This window comes from Nyctibius grandis, chromosome 4 (genome assembly GCF_013368605.1).
Source record: "Nyctibius grandis isolate bNycGra1 chromosome 4, bNycGra1.pri, whole genome shotgun sequence".
NCBI classification, from domain to species: domain Eukaryota; kingdom Metazoa; phylum Chordata; class Aves; order Nyctibiiformes; family Nyctibiidae; genus Nyctibius; species Nyctibius grandis.
Window position 1 is genome coordinate 13,939,943 of NC_090661.1, and position 23,516 is coordinate 13,963,458.

The 23,516-nt window shown below is 38.9% G+C and overlaps 1 protein-coding gene across 1 annotated transcript in view; it reads left to right on the forward strand.

Annotated features, from left to right (window-relative positions):
- Positions 1-23,516, forward strand: part of INSC (INSC spindle orientation adaptor protein) — a 145,458-nt gene that overhangs the window by 40,079 nt on the left and 81,863 nt on the right. Inside the window, exon 2 of the mRNA XM_068399454.1 lies at positions 3,561-3,654. Coding sequence (XP_068255555.1) covers positions 3,602-3,654 — 53 coding nt within the window. The 5' untranslated portion in view covers positions 3,561-3,601. The remainder of the gene's footprint in view (positions 1-3,560; positions 3,655-23,516) is intronic.

The window sequence follows — 23,516 nt, forward strand, 5'->3', positions numbered from 1 at the left end:
ATAAAAATCCAAGAATGACAATTTTATTATTTCAACATAAGCGTAACTTGGGCTTATACCAAAATGACCAGTATTGTGAACTACGATTAGGGTTATTTTTTTGGTATAAATTTACCTAGACAGCATCTCTGACCAGCTGTGGGCCTGACCAGTGGCCACTGAAGCCAGTGGAAAAAAACATTAGCCTCTGCTGCCCAACTCTGCTAGTGTTGCCTATTAGTATGTATCTACTTAATAAATGTAAGTGTATGTATATATACACATGCATAACATATATACAAAACATATATATATGTTTTTATGAAATTTTAAGTCGGAGGGGCATCTTTTAAATGGCCATTAGGAGAAAGGTCTCAGACCATTTCAGATCTGTAGCTCTCTCCACCACCTGTGAGGAAGCAGCTAGTGGGAAGGATTGAGGCATGTGGACATATGCTTACAGGTTGTGACTCCTTGAGTGTGTGTGCTCATGTGTGTGCCACCTGCTTTAGTTGCATATAGCCATGGTGTGAAAGTTATTGAACTTCTTAGTGCCTCTGCACAGAGGCTCAGACAGCAGTTGCAGCAGAGGTTGTGCACATTGCCCTCAAAGAAAAAACCTTGGAGAGGTTTTCATGACAGGTTGCTACCATATGTGTTTCTGTAAGTAACAGCATGCCTCTGTTTTTCCGTGTCTGTTGTCCTGTATTTGCCAGAGTGAAGAAGCCTTTGACCCTGAGCAGGAAGTTTTTTGTAGAAGATGAAACATTTGACACTGAAAGCTGCTTGCTTTGACTTGAGGTGGTGCTTAGGCAGTTGTTTACATAGTCAGCTGTAGTAGGAGACCTTCCTCTTGGAAATGCTGACGAGAGCTGAACACTGTGTTATGGCCTTTAATAAAAAGCAGCATTAAGTAAACAGAAGGATTCATCAGTCCTGTCACAGTCTTTACTAGTAAGTACAGTTCTGGGTCTTACGCAGAAAGGTGAATGAGAACACTGAAAACTGAACAACATCTGCCATTGAGCACTGTAATTGCCCAGCATGTGGAGGAGCCATTCTGAGCAGCACCAGAAGCCTGTACCATATCAATCACTGGGTCTCGAACCTCTCTTGTAGTCACGAGTTTAGGCAGGCTAATGTGGTCCTTTGCTGTCCTGGGGGTACAGTTAGTCCTCTGGCAGACTGTCAGGTGCTTGGGGAGAGCATTTCCTCATGTTGTCAACATTAACTTGGGCTTGAAGACTTGAGCTAATATCTAATCGTAGTCTTGAGACAGACTGTTTGGTTAAGATATTGGTGTGGCATTTTGTTATTGTTCCTGGAGCATAAATGACCTCTAAGTAGGAGTTGATCATGTTTTTAAAGGCTCTCAGCCATAATATAAATGTGTGTTTTGTGGGAAGACAGCGTATAAAAAGCTGCATTTTTGTCAGGTTTCTAATTTATAGGGGAAAATGACATGCAATAATCTAATTTATGTCTGTGTACATTATGTCACCAATCACAAGTAATGGAGTACAAGCAGATGCTTTGATTTGTATGTGCAGAAATTGTTAGTGGGCTGAGCTAATGGTGAAGTAACTTTAGCCTGCCAGAGGGAAGCTGTTGATTTTGTGTTGGTAGCATAAGAAGGTAAATCCTGTGCTTAATGCTGAGCAGAAGGAGATAGCTAGTGTCTAGTTCTGCAGGCTGAAAGACTATTTTCTCAGTCCTTTACATGATAGGATTTAGGAGAGGGAACTTCATCTTGGAGATCAAGATTTTATGCTGATGTGTTCATCTTTGATTAAGGGTATCTTCTCCAAATGAAGATAGTGATAATCATGATAATTGGCTATTTCCAGTAAATCTGATTATATGATTATTTGTATTTGGTAATCTTAAATGTCTCTGACAAGACAAAAAATTTATAGTAGTAAAAAGAAATTAAGATAACTGATTTATTCCAGTTGTTAGTGAAATCTGTGCATCATATGCTAAATGCTTTAAAAAAAACAACAACAGTAATCTTGTTTTTCAGATCTTGGTGTGTCATGGGAGCAGAAGGATACATACTCATATTTTCATACTTGAGCATATAATTTTCAGGCACAAGCTTTCAAATATCTGCAATCTTTTTAAATCAGAGAATTCAGTAACACTTAAACTACCTATTTTTCATTTATTTTTTCTTTTCCTAAACAGATTCTTCGCCCATATTTCAGTATACTCCTTCATTAGATGCATGGACTAAGAAGATTAAGTTTGTTATTTCCAGGAAAATTTGAGGGGTGGGGAGGAACACAGGACGACACCATTACCAAAGCAATCTGGTGCTCATAGTGGACAGAGCATACAAATGCATTAGTTTGGTTGTAATACTTTTACGTACTGAGGACAATGTTTGTGGGATCTTGGGGAAAAATAACAAGTATGTGCATTAGCAATGAGATCAGTTTGCTAGGAAAGACACTCAGGATGACTCTGTGTCAATTAAGAGCAATTTGGAATGGCAAATATCTTAAATGCTTGCTGACTCAGCTTGCAGAATGTAGCCAATAACCAAATGGTAGAATTTCACAAATGGCTACATCAAAAAGATTCTGCCTCAGCTGGTGACACAAACAGCATTAATTTCCTGTGTAAAGTATTTTCTCTAAGAGTGAGATCCATTGATCCCAGGTTTTTCTTCACATCTGAGAAAGCATCGTTTTCCCAGTGTTCCTGTCTCCTCCTCCAAATTCATTCATCTCCTCCTTGTTCTGCTTGAGTCATGGATTAATCTTTTTCTTCAAATATTTTGCATTAGTTTTCCTCTAGCCACGTGGGTGAGTGGAAATGACTTCACCTTTTTTGTAGAGTAATCCTCTCTGGCTTTTGTTGAGAATATGCATTGCTCTATAGTAGATAATGCCCTAATGTAAGATGGGGCTAATTAAAAGAAGAGGGAGGGAGACAGCCCTTCTATTTGTGAAAATGAGGAGGCTCTTTTTCTCTTTCTCTCTTGCCTTTTTCTGGTATAATAGTGTTTGGATGTGTCTTTTGGTCACCAGGTATAAAGTAAAAACATGGAGGAAAAAGATGTTTACAGCATTTCAAACTGATAGAAAAATGAAATTGTTTAATGTGGAAGGATCCAATACTTCAGTAACTTAGATATCAAGCACCTTTTTGTAAATGTAGTACTAAATGATCCTGAAATCATATGAGCATGCACTTGCTTTCTCTTGCAATCTTTCTCACAATAACCTGAAGAATTACAATCATATTAAATAGATTTCTTCTAGAGTTCAAGTTAATTCAAAATAAATGAGGCTTAATCATAACTCCATATTAACTCAGAAATGTTCAACCCAGATGGCTCTGACCTGTGCAGTAGTCCAGGAAGTTCAGGAATATGCAAACCCTATGTTACTTATGCCATGAAATGTACTCAATGGCCTTGATTATCTGCTGAAGTTGTGTGGTAGCCTGAGGAAAAGAAGTGTTTTGAATTGTTTTTAGTGAGTTAGCTCCAGTAGGAGAACGCCATGCCACCCTGGACTGAAGAGGCCTGAGTTTCCCTAGGTTTACTAAATGACTGTTTGTTTTGTTTCTAGATTCCAGCCTATGGAGAAGTGCACATAAGAATAGGATAAACATGGCTTTTAAGGGCGAGGACCACTTAGATTCCCTTCCGTTACCTGTTCAGCGGTAAGTGGTGCACTCTGTCATCTAGACTTGAGTGATTAAATGCCTCTAAGGCTGCAGCTGCACTTTCCTTTGAGGATCCAAAGATGCTTAAAAACTCATTTTTAAACTCAGTTTTAAGTAATGTTCATACAAAATGTAGAGAATGAATGTGGAAATCTGGGATGCATTTCTCAAGGCATTTGCAAATTTGTATACCTGCAGTCTGGTAAATCATGACAGTGAATATGCCATCATTGTTTTAAATGGATGAACATGTTTGCAGGAGAGATGTGACTGTATTTACTGGATCAGTTCTTTGCCATGATGGAAATTGCTGGAACTCGCTTCACTCTGTGAAGACTGCTGAAAACTATAAATTTCTTTAACCTGGTTGACTTTCTTTAGGTGTAACTGTGGTCATGATATGAAGGTTATAGTATAATCTCTACAGTCCGTGTGCCCTGGTGGGACTGGAGACATTGGTGACTTTTACTAGTCAACAGGTTTCTAAAATCTAGCAGTTGGTTGGCATCTGGTAGCTGCATCTGCGTAGTATAGTTTCACTTCTAGCATAGTGGAGGTTCCATGAAAAGAAAAAAATTAATAGTAAATACAATAACCTTCTGCATTCTCATTGAACTATAGTGTTCATATGTGGCACAAATGTGTGGTGTTTTTTTTTTTTTTTTTGTGGGGGGATGGGGACTGCTGAATGCAGGAATAAAATGAAAAAATAAAAAGGATTAAAATTTTAGTCTTACTCCTAGTCTTCTTTCTTCAGGTCAGATTGCAAATCTTTATTGTAATCAACTAGCTGCTGATATGCAATCTCAAAATGCGATGCTTTTCTTCATCAGGAATTTGATATTCCTCTACCTTTCCTTACTCAAGTCTTCCAGCAGATACTTTGATAATGCCATTAAGCTCACAGTCACAGTAAGACCATATGAGTATATTGTCTTCTTGAAGAAATGTTATGTGGAGAATGTAGTCTGGGGATCCCAGGTGCCAAAGTAACTGGTGCTGTTCATTAGATTCTAGCCAAAACTTACTTTGGAAATCAATGAGTCCTAGAAGCCCTGAACAGCCAAGCACAGAGTAGACTAGTATAAACAGCAATGAGGTGTCCTGTCTTACTTATTAATTTAATTTTCTTCCATGGGATGGAGCCATGGAATACCACTTCAGATGCACACAGTAGTGAAGACAGCCTAACGACTTTTCTATGGAAATGCTCAGGCTAACCCAGTGGTCAGATAAGGTTCCAGACATCCAGGTTAATTGCTTGGTGATAACTAATGAGTTCCAGAAGCTGAATCCTGTATCAAAAGTCAAAGAAGTAATTAAAGCCAACTCTATGCCAAGAACTTACGCTGCAAAATGGGCCACTGAAGCCTCTTATTGTAGTAGAAAACTAGCTGCGAACAGACCCAAAGGCAGTAGGTCCTGTGGATGGCAAGGGCAGATTCAAGTTGATGGTGGCAAGTTTTGTTTGCAATTACATAAATGGCAAAATTAGCTGCAGACTCTCTATACTAGCAACTAGAAATGTGGAGTAGGAATAATGCATGCAGCGCTCAAAGGTAACAGCAGCACAGAACTGAAGAGCACTGAGTTTTGTAGGCTAGAGATTTCTGGAAAAGGAAACTGCCTGCAGGTTGGCTCTACTGCGTTCAGGGAAGCAGAACTCAGCCATGCTATGTGAACAAAACCATGCCACCTTGCATCGACTCCGCACTACGATGTAACTTAGCACAAGAAGTGATCTGGAGAAGTCCCTTATAGCAAGCACTATGTTCTGGCAAACTGCTTGGCTCAGAAGGGCAGTTCTACGTAGTGAAATTTAAACATAAATACTCTCCTCCACCCCCAGTATATATGAAGCTCTTATTTTCCGTGTTTATTTTAAAAGAGAATCCTTTTTCCTTTTGATGAGGCTTATTTCAGAGAAAACCCATGTAAAAGGATGGGCAGGCTGAAGTTGTCAGTGGTCAGACAGGTGAAGGCATAGGGAAGGCTCAAACTGAAAATGAGGAAATGTGTTTTTACACTAAGAATTTTGCAGAAAGAACTCAGTATGGACTCGATCAATAAGGTCCAGGAATTGTACAAAATGCTTTTCTTGATTTCTTTTTTTTTTAAAAAAAAAAAAAAAACAACCAAAACAAACCACTCAAATAATAGCTTTTCCAAAGAAATGGAATTTATGTGAGACACTTTCTCTGGGTTAGAGAAATGAGTGATATGGATCCTACAGGGAATTTAAAAGGATTAAGTCATGTTTCAAAACAACAAGATTCAAGGATTATTTATTCTTTATTGTTCCTATAATCAAGCCTAGGATGTATGCCTGTCTCGGGATTCCAGTTCATGCTCCTGCTTTTTGCGAGAGGGACTTGAATGAACTAAAAGGCATGTGCTGTTGTGTCCTGTCACAGGGAAAAGGTAACATAAATCCAGCTGAAGTTAGTCCTGTGTAGCACCACACCCTGCCTTGCTTCATGTTTAGGTCAGAATCTTTCAGAAGTAAAAGCAGACACATCCCCAAGCAAGAATATCTGTCTCTATAGGAAAAGTGTACCAGACACACACAAACTGATTCCAAGTGTTTCTACAGCAGCCATTAAAGTCAACAGTTATCTGGGCTGTATAAGGAATTTAGAACTGGGGCCTCAAACCAAGTCTCTGTGCTGCATGAATTGTTGTTTACACTCTTCTCTCTCCTCAGTTTTTGTGGGAAATCACAGCTTGTATTGGAAAAATCACTAGAGTATTGAGTCACTATGCTAGTGGTTTTCTCACATATTGTCAGACCTACTTTCTCTAATTGACCTCCAGGCTGCTATGGATACAGTATTTAAAATTATACAGTATACTGAGGAAAAAACAAATTATTGTTACAAAAACTTTATTTTCTGTTTCAATGAGTTAGGAACTTACAATTAGTGATAATTTTGTCTCTTAGGAGAGAAAACAGTTGGAAATAGATCACTTTTATAAAGAATTGATCTACTCACTCTCCAAAAACTGTCAGTAGGCCTATGTAAAGCACTTTACAGGACCATAAAAAAATATGTTGCCATCAGTGATGGCCAGTTCACTATAGCATGTGAAGAGTGTATATATTCCTTAGAGATGCATATATCCCCGTTCTGCAGTAGAGTTATTTTTGTATAGCTTTTGAAAAATGTCATTACCCTTTCCTCACATCTTTCTGTTAGTATTGTTTTTCCATTTTTCTGGTGAGTTTTTCCAGATGGGAAAGCCAATGTAAAAGAAGCTGCCTTTGTCTTCTGTCCCTCCCCTCCTGTGTAATGAAAGTTCATTGGCCTTTTTTTTTTAAGTTAAAATTATAATTTACCCAGGTTTTTTTCATTGTAGTCATGGTTTCTTGTACTTTCCATATTGGATAGTAAACTAAACTTTACATTTGGAATGCTGAATCTGAAGTCATTCAGCTAAAGAAAGTACTTATAATGAAAAGTGAAATAGGACACTTTTTGGTTCTCGGATTATATGTTCAGTTCAGTGATGCAATTGTGAGAAATACAGTACAATTAGACATATTTCTAAATAAGGAATAAAGGAAGGTCTTCTATGGAAACTAGGTAAAAAACTACCACCACCAAAAAAAAAAAAAACCAAACCCCCAAAACAAAACAAAACAAAACCAAAAAAACCCAAACAAAACCAAAATCAAGCAAACAAACAAACAAAAACCCCAAACTGGAAAAAAACTTCATCTTGCTGAAGGATGTTGAAATCTGGGCTATGTATCTTGGAGGTACTCTTGAAAATGTAGTGGATGTGGGGGCAGAGAGAATTTGTCTTCCTGATTTTCAGAAATGCAAGACTGCTGGACTGTTTAATACATTGTCTAAACATCCTTACATCTTCAAAAATGAAAGACGATACTGGAGCTTATAATTTCAACCCCCATACAAACAAAGGGCAATGCTCATTATTTAAAGGTTTTTTTTTGTTTGTTTGTTTATAAAAGGCGAATACTTTGAGTATGAGGACCAGGAAGATAAACTTAATAGGTGTCTATATTCAGGTTTTTTTTCCTGGTTTTAATGCTATTATTTATGTTGTTTTCTGGTGGAAGTTTACATCATCATTGGGATATAGATGAGAATTTTTATCACTGTTTCAGATGAAGTAGGTGAGGCAGAGAAAGTAGATGAGCCTTTCACATCTAGGTACTTGTGGTTAAGTCCTTTGCAGCATTTAATCTCAAAATCATTTCCTTGATTTGATACCCCAAAGCTGGAAAAGTTTTCCATAAGGCACTTCTGTGGCAGAGCCAAAAATAGAATCCAGGTTTCCTGTCTCCCGGTTCTTAACCAAAAGACAGTCCTTCCTCCTTTTGTTACTTTCTTCCTTTTTTTTTGTTGAACTAAAGAGCTGAGTCCTAGGAAAGAACAATATGAATGAGGTCACACCATGTATATTTATAGCCTTGCATTGCTCTTCAAAATGTGCTATGTATCTGCAGGTGTTCTGGTAACTTCTCTAGAGGATCCTGTACTGTCATATAAATTAAGATTAACATGCCCTTTTTTATTAAGAATATCAGTGTTAGAGTGTCTATCAGCTCTTAAGAAAACTGAATTTCTTCCAGTATGCCTTTTGGGGTTTTTTTTAGCCTGCTCTTTGTTTGCCTTAAGTTTTTTATTTCTTGCAGTGCTATTTTTGTATTTCTGCATGGTAGGTAATGTGGTAGCTGAAGATCTGTTTACTGTGTATGAACACTCTGGTGAAAGGAACTGTAGAAAATCTAGTGACTACATCTGATCTGTGCACTATGTAAGATATGATGGAAAGTACTGAAGGAAGGAGATTCATGAAAGGACTTAAGCAAAAAATCCTGTTATAGGCACAACTTTACAATGGAAGCAAGAACATGGTTAATGTACGAAAAGTAAGCCTTTTAAGTCCAGGTAGAATTGTAATCATCTTACTCCAAACTCAAATTTACTGAAATAAATTGAGTAGTTGCAAAACCAAACAAAACCCGGGAGTTGGTATTTCCCAGTGTCATACACAAAAATCAGCGTGTTCTTTAAGTTCGGATTTGAAGCCTTTTCCTAAGTAATAATTTGTGCTGAGGAATGTGCTTCTCCAGCATGCAGCAAGAATAAGGCTTTAGAAGGGTATGTGTGAGAAGCTACCACATAACTGAGATAGCAACATAGTGGCAGACCTATTGCAAGGCCCACACCGTGATGGCCCTTGAATTAACAGTAGCTTAAGGTACAGAGAGCTAAAGTGGAGGAGACACTGAAATTCACAGTATAAAAATTTAAGGTTAGCTTTGGCTTGGTTATGAGAAAAAATATTGTTTTGCATCTGTGTTTCCTTCTCGACTAAGTATAAAGACAGATGAAATTGATATTAGGAAATTTATAATGTGTTTTTCCCCTTAGATCCAGAAGAATTGGGGATGACTTGGGGGGGAGAGGTAAAGACTGAGGACTTGCAGTGAAAGAAGAGAAGAATTCATTGATTAGGTTCAAAATCCAAGCACAATACTGAAGGATTTAAGGAATCCACAGTGAGAAAGGACCCAAAACTTCATTTTCTCAGCAGATGACATGAATGGGAATACCATCTCATTGCAGACTGCAGGGAATTCTGGATAAATTGCCATCCAGAGGCACCTTGACAGGCTAGAGAGGCAGGCCTGTGTGAACCGCATGAAGTTCAACAAGGCCAAGTGCAAGGTCCTGCACGTGGGTTGGGGCAATCTCAAACATGGATACAGGCTGGGTGATGAGTGGATTGAGAGCAGCCCTATGCAGAAGGACTTGGGGGTATTGGTGGATAAAAAACTGGATATGAGCTGACAATGTGCACTCAAAGCCCATAAAGCAAATCGCATTCTGGTCTGCATCCAAAGAAGCATGGCCGAGGGAGGCGATTCTCCCCCTCTGCTCCACTCTCGTGAGACTCCACCTAGAGTACTGTGTCCAGCTCTGGGGCCCCCAGCATAAGAAAGACATGGACCTGCTTGAGTGAGTCCAGAGTAGGGCCACGAAGATCATCAGGGGGCTGAAGGACCTCCCCTAAGAGGACAGGCTGAGAAAGTTGGGGTTGTTTAGCCTGGAGAAGAGAAGGCTCTGGGGAGACCTTCTAGCAGCCTTCCAGCACCTGAAGGGGGCCTACAGAAAAGCTAGAGAGGGACTTTTAACAAGGGCATGTAGCGATAGGATAAGGGGTAACAGTTTTAAACTGAAAGAGGGTAGATTTAGATTAGATATTGGGAAGAAATTCTTTACTGTGAGGGTGGTGAGACACTGGCACAGGCTGCCCAGAGAAGTTGTGGATGTCCCCTACCTGGCAGTGTTCAAGGCCAGGTTGGATGGGGCTTTGAGCAACCTGGTCTAGTGGAAGGTGTCCCTGCCCATGGCCAGGGGGTTGGAACTAGATGATCTTTAAGGTCCCTTCCAACCCAAACCATTCTATGATTCCATGAATTGTTCAAAATAACTTGCACATTTTCAGTGAGCAAACTCCTAATGCTCCCTCCAGAGCTCTAGGACCAATGGCTTCCAACCATGAAGTGCTGGGCAGCATGTTGTCTTCCACAACTCTGCTAAGTACTTTGCTGCTTGCCCAGTGGGGAAAGAGGTATTGATTGAAATGATGCTAAAACCTTTATGAAACTAGAATTAAAAAAAAAAGTTTGTATTTGTGGTTAATTGATATTTTGACAGATGTTTGCCAAAAGTTGAAAGTTGAGACTTGAAATAAAAGCAAGAGAAATTCAGAGGTTTTATACTGCAGAAACTGCATTGATTCTACTTGTTTCTCTGCCAAATCAGGATGACAAACATGCAGAACTTTATGGAACATATGGACATATGAGATGAAAAACATGGATGTCTATAATGGATTTTTTTTTTGTAAAGGAAATTGCATTTCTCATCCAGAAAACCCCAAACATTTGACAAAATATTCCTAGTAAGGAAGATACATAAAAAATCTTTGTAAAGTAAGATGTATTTCTACCTGTTCAGGAACTGGATCTTTTCAAGGACTATTCACATCAGTTTTTACTTCTAGAGCTTCATGTGGCCTCTGTACAGCTGAGAAGAGATCTTTTGAGAACATTGAGCTTGAGGTATAGGACATGTGAAGAGCCTTTCAAAATGTTTAACATTGTGTTCAGATGTTCTTTATTAAGAAATAGAACCCTGAATAGTGCTGTTGGAAAAGAATGGATCCATCTATTTGGTTTCTATCCCTAGAGTGTCTAAAATTTCACAAATACTGAGTAATTTAGTCCTCAGAGTTAAAGGCAGGGAAATTGTTATCCAGTCACAAAAAGTGAGTCTTGGCCAAAATTTCACAGGTACATTCCTTTTTATTCAGCTAGCCTATGATCTCTTTCCCCTTGTGTTCTGTAGGTGATGGGAACCTGTAGGTTTTGATGCCATCAGTTCAATTGAAGTTCTGGTTTTGACTGAATTTTGGGCAGTGAGTCATTTGGTTGCATGTCAGTTCATTGAAACATTTCCTGTTTGGTTATCTACCTGTTTTCTTAGATGTGAATCCCTCGAATGAGTGATTCCTAGGGATGTGACTTCTGTGAATTAACCCGAATAAAAGTTATTTGCTTTTGTCTCATTCTGGTCTATTCTTTTTTTTTAACCATCTCAGTTCTTGTTACCTTTCTATTTCATATCTGCATGGCTTCTGCACTTTGTTACCATTTTTGTTATTAGTGCCTGTCCTCACAAGATCTGCCTCACCTTTTCATTTTTTATAGCACCTTGACTCTTCAAATATCAGCAATCCATTTGTAAGTATGAACAACTCTAAGACTGTGCTCAAGGTCATAATTAATCATAAAATCATGTTTAAGTACAAGTGCTTCGAATGCCTTGTCTAATCAGTGATTTTATGTGTCCTTACACTTTTTAGACATCTATAAGTGCAGAATACTTTCTATTTCATGGCTTCCTACAGTGTCTGCTGCTGATAATCAAGGGCTTGTTTTGTGTTTCTGGCTTTTCCCACCTATGTCTGCAAACTGAACTTCCTGTCTGACAAGCACTCAACACAAAGTAGAAAACAACATTTGTATTTCCTGTTTGTATTTTACAGGCTACTTCCTGTGCATAGATCTTGCCCTGCTAATTTGATCCTACGTTCTCTATAATCATGTGCTCTTTAAAGCATTCATATGAAGACTGTAAGAAACTCTAGAGGAAAAAATGCATGTTATCTGCAATACAAGAGCTAGAGCTGAAGATTTTCAGAGTTCAAAGTTCAGTGTGCTTACATGGCTTTATGAATATCTGCTCTATGAATTTTTAAAAACCATTCAAGAATGGAATGCTTGCTGGGGAATTGAAAATGTTTTTTGAAAAACCTCTTTTTGCAGTAAGCTGTAGGAATAGAGTACTACAGAAGAAAGGAAGGTGCTCTGCCAATAATGCAATAAAGTTACCTTCCGGTGACAAGGAATAAATTCAGTTATTGCATAGCTCAAGGCACTAATGATGCCTCATTTAATGACCTTGTATTCTTTTCATTTCACTCATTTACCCTACAACAATTCAGCAAAGAATTTTATAGCTTCAGAAAGGGGAGCTTACCTTACTATGAAGTATTTCTGATTTTGGTGATTTATATTCTACCTGTAACCAAACTGAAAGCTGGGTTGTTTGTGGGGGTTTTGATGGTGGTAGTTAAAACAGATTTTTGTATCCACGTGGTCTTTCTGGGAAGGATTTTCAGACATGCTAGATCCAAAGGATGATGTTAGTAAAGTAGTGACTATTGATTTGCCATGATTTGGTGGCATTCATGAGGAATACCAACTGAACAGATTTTTATTTTTTCTTTGAATCCCTGGGTAAAATATCTGTGTTCTTATACCCAGGATGTTAAAATGTAGGTCAGTAGTTTAGCTCACAGGTGGTAAAAATAATTGCATTTTGCTTGTACTTTATGAATTTTTGGGGTGTGCAAGTCTGCCAGAATGCAAGATTTTCCCTAACCTTTTCATTTTGGTAGTTTTATCACTATATCTTTATATTCGGTGCTATAGAATGCTGTAGAAACAATATTATATTACTTCCCAGAGCTATGCTGTAGAATATTTTATGTTGAACTGTAGAAGTCACAAAAGAATTTTGGCTTTTAACCTGAAGGAAATTTAAGTTTGTCCATTATAATAATTGTGAAGTTGTGCTGACTTTAAAATGAAAACAAATTGGTTAATTTAAACAATCTGTTCAACTGGCCTCATTGGACCTTTTTTATTAAAGTTGGTATTTCGTATTTGTGGCTTGATGTTAGTTGGGAACTTTTTTAAATGATCAAGCACCATCTTTCATCCTTAAAGACAGTTAAGAATTTACCCTGAATCCCTCTTGTCAGGGTCAGTAGCATGTTTCATAGTATATGGCGCACAAGCACTGTAAAGAGGTCGAGCTAGTGCTGGTATAGCCTTTCTCAGAGAAGAAGTTTGGCTGATTATTTTCAGAATGCCTGTTTTTGAAATGTGGGAGTCTATAGAAAAGACTCTTTCTGTGTATTAGAGAAATAGCAGTTCCCATCCGCCCAATGAATATCTTGTGTTTGGGACTTGGTATTCTTTTTAGAAAGGACTCTCAAATTAATGTCTTTGAAATAACAGCAACAGAACCTGCCTGAATGTTAGGTTACCTTATCTGCCAGACATAGATGATGCTTTCTGACTATCTTCCCTAGTATTGCATGAAATTTTTATTGTGATATGAGATTAGTAATCTTGTTAACTTTACACCCTGTAAAGGCTGTTCTAGCCATTGTTTTGTGGCTTTGACTCCACGGTTTGTGCTTCTTTGCAAACTTTCCCTGGTACTAGCAAGACCTTGACCTTTTCAAAGAATTCATGTGTTTGTGGTTGACTATGTTTATTTGCATTCAAATCTTCATCATACTTGTTTTTCTGTAGCAGATTTCAGAAGAGATGCTGATCAGGTTTACACATATTCTACCACTCCTGTTCGATGTCTGTGCTCTGCTTTCAGAAGACAGACTTGCTAGTTATTTCTGTGTTTAAGGTTTTATCTTGCACGTGGGAGTCTTCTTTCTTGATTGTGAAACTAACATTGTGAATGATGCATTAATTGACACAAATGCTTCGATTTCTTTTAGTCTACTAAATGTTTCTACTGCAGTTTGATACTTGTCTGCTTTGTGAAGTCTTCTAGTAATGTGGATGGATTCTTGGAAGTTTGGGATATATTAGCCGTGCAATGAGAAGCTCATGGAATTTTTAAGTGTAAAGTAATTGTATTTATCTTGTAATCACATTTCTTTGCTTTAACTCAAAATTTTGTTTCAGTATTGTCTACCTATTACTATAACAATTTACACTTTATACCTGTTTTAGCACTAACAGTCTTCCTTTTTAGTTCACAGGTGATGTCCCATATGCCTTCCCCCCCCCAAAAAAAAGACAAAAATAAAACCTGAAACTGTTTAGTTTTGGTACAATCTTAAGTAAAGTATCTAGACATCCCGCTTATGTACCACACCTTGCTTATTTGCCACAAAAGGTTAGCAAAAATCTCCTAAAACTTACAAGAAAAGTGAAATAGCTCCTTTGATTGAGCTGTTGCGCAATAATGTTATGTTGTTATGTAATAATATTTCATCCATTGGTAGCTGGTAGGAGCCACATTCTTGGCTTCTGTATTGTCTGTGTGAGGTTCCTGGCATCAAAGAATACTAAGCCTGAACTTCAAGCACACTCTTTCTGAACCCAGTGTATTAGCTGTGGGAAAGGGATATGCAGAAGAAGCCTCTCCCAGCAATTGTATGGCTAAGAAGAAAAAAGAATACACAGTAAAAAACCAGTAGAGCATGACAGGGTCAGACCATCATGATAACTCGGTATTTCTGGTGACATGCAAGATAAGTAGTCATCAAATTTGCATTTAAGAGTGGAGGAACTTGGAGGGCTGTCTCTCACAGAACTGAAGCCTGTATCACGTAATCATGTCTCATGTGATCATGGAGCAATGCTGTGTGCCTGGCAGTGATGCTGTGCTCAAGGGGTTGAGGCTGCTTTCAAACACTGTCTCCTGGGTGTAAGAAGCAGTGAGCCAGAAATGGTAAAGCTGGCATTGGCAGGTCATCCTGAAACTAACTGCATCCTTATTCCTATTCGGCTCCACAACAGCATAGGAGTGCCTCAGACCCTGCCTGTGAAATGTACAGAGAACCTTTTTGCTGCACTGGCTGCAGTTTTTCGTGTGCATCTTAGAAAATTTTGTTTTGGATTTGTTAGCAAGTTTGATCATGCATGGAAGAGTTTCCAAGTTATAAGGAGTCTTCAGGAAGGCAAAGTTATAGTAGTATTAGCTGTAAACAGTACAGCTTACAAGGAAAACATAGGGCCTGCAGTGTCTAATCTTGACTTAATTACTTTCCAGGTCTTTCTGAACTTTGACAAATTACAGCAAAGACTGTGTCTTTGTTTTTCCATTTACAATATAGGGTTAGTAGTTATCTGTTTTGCAAAACTATTGAGAGATCTTGACTTTCTATGCAATTTTATGCATATCAAGCAACCTGAATTTAGTGTTCTGCTGGCAAGAAAAAAAGATCCTTACTTTTGTCTCTCATTTTAGCAGCTAGGCCATATTATTGCGGTTATCATGTAAGTAATGTAGTTGGAATAGTTCTTGTTAGCCCTGGAAGGCAATTAAGGATGAAACCCTGTCTGTTGACTTCAGTATATCCAAAATATCTTTCCTGTATAAAATGCAAGCTTGAAATGTTCCAGGGACATTCACCTTCTCTGTGCTAACCAAGAGGGGAAAGAACCAAGTGGTCCTCCTTAACAGGAATACACCTCTTCATGCAACTTGAAAACAGAGATCAAATTAATGAAGGGATCCTAATGCTCAAGAAAGCAGATTCACTGAATTTGTTATTGTCTTATTGTGAGAAAAGACAGTGTTGCCTTCTGTCTTCAAAAGGGCAGTAAAGTTTGAAGATGTGATTTTGATTTGAGCATTATACATCATTCCTCCTGATTTTACCCTAGTTATACTGCTGATTAATCTTCTTGCCTTAGGCAAACGACTTTACCTTCGTGTGTCTTTCCTTCCTCCACCTCACCTGGGGAAACACAATGGAAGTCCTTATTAGCCGATCGCCACAAGTTGCTATTTTAATGATACTTACATAGGACTTGGTATGTTATGGCCTCATATACCTTGTTATGCCTGATATTATGTGTGCGTCATCCTATTGCACTCTTGCAGGTTGGTAATGTTCGATACTACCTAGCAGCTGCTTTCAATAAATGCGAAAAGTATGTTTCTGTTCACAAAAACTAGTTTGTTCCTTCAATATGTTGTATTTTGCAATCATTTTCACAGTGGTGTTGCCTGGCAAATGAGTTTGCTAAACTGTCTTTACAACCTTGGCTACAACAGAGGATGATGATTAATTACCCATACCTTGTTATTTCTGAGGTGTTTTCCCACAATCCAATTTTAAAAAATAAATCCCTTCATTAAGGATATTTTTATGATCTTACTATGACTTGTCTTCTCAGCTATTTATTAGAAATACTAGTACCACATTGTGTTAAATACAATATTTGTCACTTCAGTTCACATTTCCTGGGCATTTCTTCCTTACTTAATTGCCTGGTCTCTCTTAATCTGGTTCACTGCTGCCTGGGGATGGTGGGAGGATCTTGTAATCAGTTGTTCAGTAACCTGTAACGAGCAAATTTAAGAAAGCTAGCAGAACAATTCTAGAACTTTGTAAAAATGGTTTTTCCTTTTTTACTGTTTGACAAATAGTATAGTGATCTTAAGAAATGTGCTGGTCTGACCCCATTTCTAGTCTCATTAAATTTGTTACTGTCTGTTAGCGGTCAGATTTCTGAGCTCATATTAACCCTGAGGGATTTGGAGTGATGGAGTGAAATGCATCCAGGAGTTTAATATTAAGCTGAAATGTGACTGTTAGCAGTGTCAGTTGATTCTGTTTGCTCCTTACAGTATTTTAGAGAATGTGAAGAAGTGCATGTATATATATATATATATATGTTATTTTATTTAGGGTAATATGCCTAAAGAACTATAGATATGTGATCTTTTACTTGTTTTTAAAGAAAAAAACTTTTTATTACATTGCTTGTATAGACTATGCCTCAGGTATTTGAATTTTGTATCTTGCCTTTTGTGGATACTTTATTGTTGAAGTTATTCCAGGAGTACAATGGAGATATAGAAAACCTCTACAGCAAGAACATAATATTCTGTCCAACTAAAGCTGATGGAAATATTTTTCCACTATCTTAGATGGCAGCAGGACTGAGCTCAGAATGAAGACTGGACAGGAACAAAACAGGGAAAAGCTGAAAAAATAAAGGAAAAAGGGGAGAACCAGGAAATGGTATCAAAGTAGATTGAGGTTATTCAGTGGTTGGCAAGATAGTTGAAAGCAACCTTTTAGGAAGTGCTAGAGAGCAAAAATGTCTTGTTCAGTATCAGTTGTGCACACATAACTGTTTGATTTTGGAATTTACATACTTTGCATTTTGAAATGAAGTTTGTATATTCAATTTGAAACACATGATGCAGGCAGTGAGTTACTTTGCTACAGCAATGAAAAATTATTTTTGATACTACTTATGCAAGAAGGATAAATTAATTTGGCTTATCTGTAGTTTAAAAAGAAATAAATTGAAAAGTAAAGGACGTTACATGATTATGAATCTACACTTTCTAACTAGCCAAGGAAGCAAACATTCACAGTGCGATATTCCATCAAACTTTTAATTTTAAAAGATATTCTGCTGAGTTCAGAGCACAAAGTGTACTGCTAACTGGGAGAACTAAATGGTGACTTTTAACCACGTCTATTGTCTCCCAACACCCAGGCCTGCCAGTAGAGTCACTACACTGGCAATGAACAAGAATGGTCTATGACTTCTCTGAGAGTACTGCCAGCTTATGACCAGAGAGCCTCAGCTATGCTCATCACAGAAGGTTTCTACCTGCTTTGCCCTTTTAGCATAGCTGAGAAGCTTTGAAAACATAGCCAGAATGTTACCCTTTTTTTTTTGGTAAAATTTTTTTTTAATCACGTGAATATCTTTAGAAATAGATTTCTATTAGATTGAAATTACAATTGTATCATCTTTATTGAGGGGAAACGGTTTATATGTGAAGAGGATGACCTTTATTCAGTACGTGAAATTACTGTTTCAATGACTGTTCACTAATTCGTCTTTGATTTCTGAGATTTAAATAAATCATAGAATTGAGGAATAATTTGGTATGGAAAGAATCTCATGGAATATAGTTCCATCTCCTGCTTGCAGCAGGCTATCTCTTTCTGTTTCTTCCCCCCCTTTTTTTTACATTGATACTGGTTCTCCAAACTTTGGTCAAATTGATTTTGATGTATTATGTGTTAGCCAGTTTGCTTCTGGGATAAATGTAGAGGGTGGGGAGGTGGGGGATTAAAAAGCAAAGGGCTGGAACTGGGAAGCAGTAGAATCAGCTAATGATACCTATTCAGATTGTTATTCTTATTTGTCAGGATCCTAAAGTAAGGGAGCCATAGTTGTCTTCAGGCTGACTTACAGGCCAGGCTTGAATTCTGGGCCAGTGGCTTCAGAATCCAACATCAGAGATTTCTATGGTTCGTGCCATTGATGCAAAATTACACTTTTTCCTTTATTTTGTGAACTTTTTTATAAAAAATTGCCACTTTCGTAACTAATTCACTTAAATCCAATTACTAAGCCTAAAATTTTCACTATAAAATCTGACATGCTGGCCTGTTTTCAAGGCTTAAAGGATGAGTCCTTGATAGTGACCTGGTGAATATTACAAGCATCCAGCCTGCAGCAGTCAAGCATCCTTTATTCACGGGTGTTTAAGCTGGGTTCCCAATCTCGAGAATATCATTGAAGTCCTCAGGCTTCCAGATTTCAAGTAACAGTATTTGTATGCTACTATTGTTTAACATTTTCTTACAGTCCAGTGCACCCAGTGGGAAGTCAGGATGGAGAAATACGGCAGAGCAATGTCTCTTCATAAACTATTTTGTACATTCTTTTGACAGAAACTTCTCTCAACAATGGTTCAGGCATAAAGTTAATTTTTCCATCTCATTTAAAAGCAAAAGAAGTTTTTTTTTTAAGCTTGTCAGAACTTCCCATGGCACAGTCCTGACGTGGAGGGGTAAGAGCTATGTTTATATCGTGAGAGTGAATCAGAAAGTGATTAGATTGGAACAGTTCTGGTTTTGCTGGGTAGAAAGTCTAACCCTGTATTGCCCTTGGCTAAAGTACCAGGAATAACCTTGAAAGAAATGTGTGCTACTGCCAGGGGAAAATAAGATATTTTTTTCCCCAAGCATTTTGTTCTGCTCTGAAGGGCTGGAATTGCACTGAACGTTCTCTGTGGTCCAACTGCTTCTGCTTGGTAAAAGGTTGACCTCAGTAATTTTGAAAAAGGATCTTTTTCTTGGTAAAGTAGGAACACAGTCCAACTGAGTAAACTGCTATACAGTCTCCCTGCTGTAAAAGAGGGGGGTATTTAAAAGTGTGCATCCGACTCAGCGTTATTCTACTGTAGTTCTAGTTGCTGCAAATGCAAGGCCCCTCAGTAAATGCTCAATTTGAGCGTTTTTTACTATTTAAATTGACACCTAGATATCAATTTACACATCTCTTCAAATGATTCCACAACCAAAAAATTGAATTTGGATTTTTAATTTAAATGACTGCTTTGACATGAGAAACAGAGACCTTGCTTGTTGTTTGCCCCAGCTCCTTAGTTTGAGTTGCATGAACCAATCCTCCACAGCTCACTCACTGAACACCTTCCACACAGAGAGCCTTTAAGCCAGCAGGACACCAGCCTTGTAGGACTGTTAAGTGCAGTGTAGCATCCAAGAATAGATCATAGAATCACATAATGGTTTGGGTTGGAAGGGACCTTAAAGATCATCTAGTTCCAACCCCCCTGGCCATGGGCAGGTACACCTTTCCTCTAGACCAGGTTGCTCAAAGCCTCATCCAATCTGGCCTTAAACACTGCCAGGGAGGGGGCAGCCACAGCTTCTCTGGGCAGCCTGTGCCAGTGTCTCACCACCCTCACAGTAAAAAATTTTTTCCTAATACCTAATCTAAATTGACCCTCTTTCAGTTTAAAACCATTCCCCCTCGTCCTGTCGCTACTTGCGCTTGTAAAAAGCCCCTCGTGCTTTCCTGTAGGCCCCCTTCAGGTACTGGAAGGCTGCTAGAAGGTCTCCCCAGAGCCTTCTCTTCTCCAGGCTGAACAGCCCCAACTCTCTCAGCCTGTCTTTATAGGAGAGGTGCTCCAGCCCTCTGATCATCTTCGTGGCCCTCCTCTGGTCTCACTCCAACAGCTCCATGTCCTTCTTATGTTGGGGGCCCCAGAACTGGATGCAGTACTCCAGGTGGGGTCTCAAGAGAGTGGAGTAGAGGGGCAGAATCACCTCCCTTGACCTGCTGGCCATGCTGCTTTTGATACAGCCCAGGATACGGTTGAGCTTCTTGTCAGCCATCACCCCCAAGTCCTTCTCTTCAGGGCTGCTCTCAATCCATTCTCCACCCAGCCTGTATTTGTGCTTGGGATTGCCCTGACCCACATGCAGGACCTTGCACTTGGCCTTGTTGAATTTCATGTGGTTTGCACAGGCCCATCTCTCAAGCCTGTCAAGGTCCCTCTGGATGGCATCCCTTCCCTCCAGCGTGTCGACCACACTGCACAGCTTGGTGTCGTCAGCAGACTTGCTGAGGGTGCACTCAATCCCGCTGTCCATGTCACTGACAAAGATGTTAAACAGGACCGGTCCCAATACCAACCCCTGAGGAACGCCACTCGACTCGTCACTGGTGTCCACTTGGTCAAGTCACTGGTGTTACTTGACTGTAACTCTTTAAGTGTGACCATCCAGTCAATTCCTTATCCACTGGGTGGTCCGTCCGTCAAGTCCATGTCTCTCCAATTTAGAGACAAGAATATTGTGTGGGACAGTGTCAAATGCTTTGCACAAGTCCAGGTAGATGACATCAGTTGCTCTTCCCCTATTCACCAGCGCAGTAACCCTGTCATAGAAGGCCACCAAATTTGTCAGACATGATTTGCCCTTGGTGAAGCCATGTTGGCTGTCACCAATCACCTCCTTGATTTCCTTGTGCCTCAGTATAGTTTCCAAGAGGATCTGCTCCATGATCTTGCCAGGCACAGAGGTGAGACTGACTGGCCTGTAGTTCCCTGGGTCTTCCTTTTTTTCCTTCTTGAAGATGGGGGTTATGTTTCCCCTTTTCCAGTCAGTGGGAACTTCACCAGACTGCCATGACTTCTCAAAAATGATGGATAGCAGCTTAGCAACTTCATCTGCCAGTTCCTTCAGGACCCATGGATGCACCTCATCAGGTCCCATGGACTTGTGCACCTTCAGGTTCCTTAGATGGTCTCGAACCTGATCTTCTCCTACAGTGGGCGGTTCTTCATCCTTCGAGTCCCTGCCTCTGCCGCCTTCTGCGCCAGAAGACCACGTGTGGAGGAAGTTTGCAGGCACGTGGCATCACTAGTGCTTTGTGTGTGCTATAAGGACTATGGTAACAGAGGTGAAAGCTAAAGCAAACTGACAGTTTCTTTGTCCACTGTAGGATCAGAGCTATACTGCAGTTGCATCCACTCTCAGCCTTTGCTAGTGCCAGGTAGGATGAATCAGGCCCCATGTCTTCATGAGGTGAGAAACTGGAGTAATAAAGCTTTATTACTGCCTGTAAAATGGTAGACAAGAGTTTAAGCCATTTCTTCTATTATCTTTGTGAACTTTCCAGCATCTAAAAATGATACTGCTCTCTGCTTACAAATTAAATTTCAATGTGTGTATGTGTGTGCTCGTGGGAGAAACAGGGGGAAGGTCTTTAGACAGTTCTGATGTTCTTTTTCAATTAAAATTTAGGACAGCATTTGGCTATCTGCTTTTTAATTTGACACAACTTAGGGATATGTATGATATGCATTCAATACATACTATTCATAGTGCAATAGCAGAGAAAACTTGATTTCAGTTTATTCTTCTAGCAAATCTGTGCAGGATCTAATGTCTCCAGAAAGTCGTTTAAAACTGCATTTGGAAGAAATAAAAAGGGCTCTTTATGTTTCAAAAACTTACTACTATTCTCTGTTTGTCCTCTCTACTTCTGTCTTTTGTGGGCATTTTTTGAGTGATCTATTCTCTTTGAGAGTCATAATTTATTTTTTTACATATAACTATCTCTGCTGCTGTCCCTGCAGCGTGGTCTCAAGGAATGCTTTTGCATCACTGCTCTTTCCATTTTGTTATACATGATGCTTTTGACAATGCCACTTGAGCTGAGATTTTCTCAGAATTGCTTGCAAAGACAGGTGACAATACGCAGGGAGGTCGTCCCTCCATTTGTGTTAGCTTTGTGTCATGCCACTCTCTCACCCTACTCAGCAGTTCATCTGGATCCCTCTCAGCGTGTGTTTGTACATGGACATGTTCATATGTTGTTGTAAAAGCATGCTTACGTGAGGTAAGCATGAACGTGAACAGGTGAAGCTGCCCTTAACAGTTTTCATATGCTTCTCCACTGCTTACCTGTTTCATTGTCCAAAGAAATGCCTTTGGCAAAAAATTATCACCTAGGCATTAAACAAATCAGGAAAGATAAGCTGGAACATGCATAATATTTCAGAAACATAATACAGGAATCATACCTGCTTTCTGCAGGTGTATTAACATTAGCTTTATTAGAACCTATATATAGCCTCCAATCATTCTTGCACTGGAGTACAGCAGCACTGCTTCCCAAATTAGGTCCTTAAGTCATCTATAACCAGAAGTGAGCTTAGTTCTGTTTTATATCTCAAAGAGCTTTAAACAGTGAAAACAGCCCATTATCATCAGAGATCTGTATACCTCCCTGCAGCTTGTTAGGACAAGTTTTCCTACTTCAAGTAGATAAATGTGGTAAAGATTAGCTAATTTATTATGGTTACATAGAGAAGACATGTTAGGATTTCAGGCATTCTTTTATGTCAGAAATAGTTGAACTTTTTGCTAATAGGCAGCAAAATGCTTCTGATATTTGCCTTAACACTATCCTCCAAAGTTTTTTTTCTGTGGGTGCTTGTGAAGCTGTTGTGCCCAGAATGCTGTTGCTGTTAGGCACCTGTGCAAGGGGTAGGCAAGTGGTACACGGAGCAGCATACTGGTGAAGAGGCAGTCAAAGGGTATCGTAGCTAACAGTAGTGTGATCCAGAGATTATTTAGCATGGCCTAAAGAATTCCTTTGGGAACCTCTCTTCTGTAGTGTTCTCAAGAAATACGAAGGTAGAAATTTGAATGAATCTTGTATGCAGGCATAAGATGATTATTTTACAACAGCTTAGGTCTGTGAATAAAACGAAGGGAAATAAGGTGTTGTAGGACTGTTTATAACATCTTTGCATTTGTTTTTTTCAAAGCTGAAGCTGTGCACCAAATTAACAGGAATTCTGAATATAGTTGGCTAAGAAATGTTTTTTCTGTTTGAATATTTGAGATTTCAAATATATTTTTTTTACCTCTGTGTAAAGATAGTGTTTCTTGTCTATTCTACTCAAATATTTGAAACCAGCAGAGGAAGATCTTCACTTCTCCCAGATAGCTTCTATTTCCTAAAAATATTTCTTGAAGTGGAGACTTGAGCCAAAGTTTGGTATAAATGTCCTAATATCTTTCTGGATAAACAAGTATATATGTATTGGTAGGTAAATGGTTCCAGCAGAATCTATTGCATGAGGCGAACATTAGAACAGCAAATAGCTAGAGGATGGAATGTGAAGTTAAAA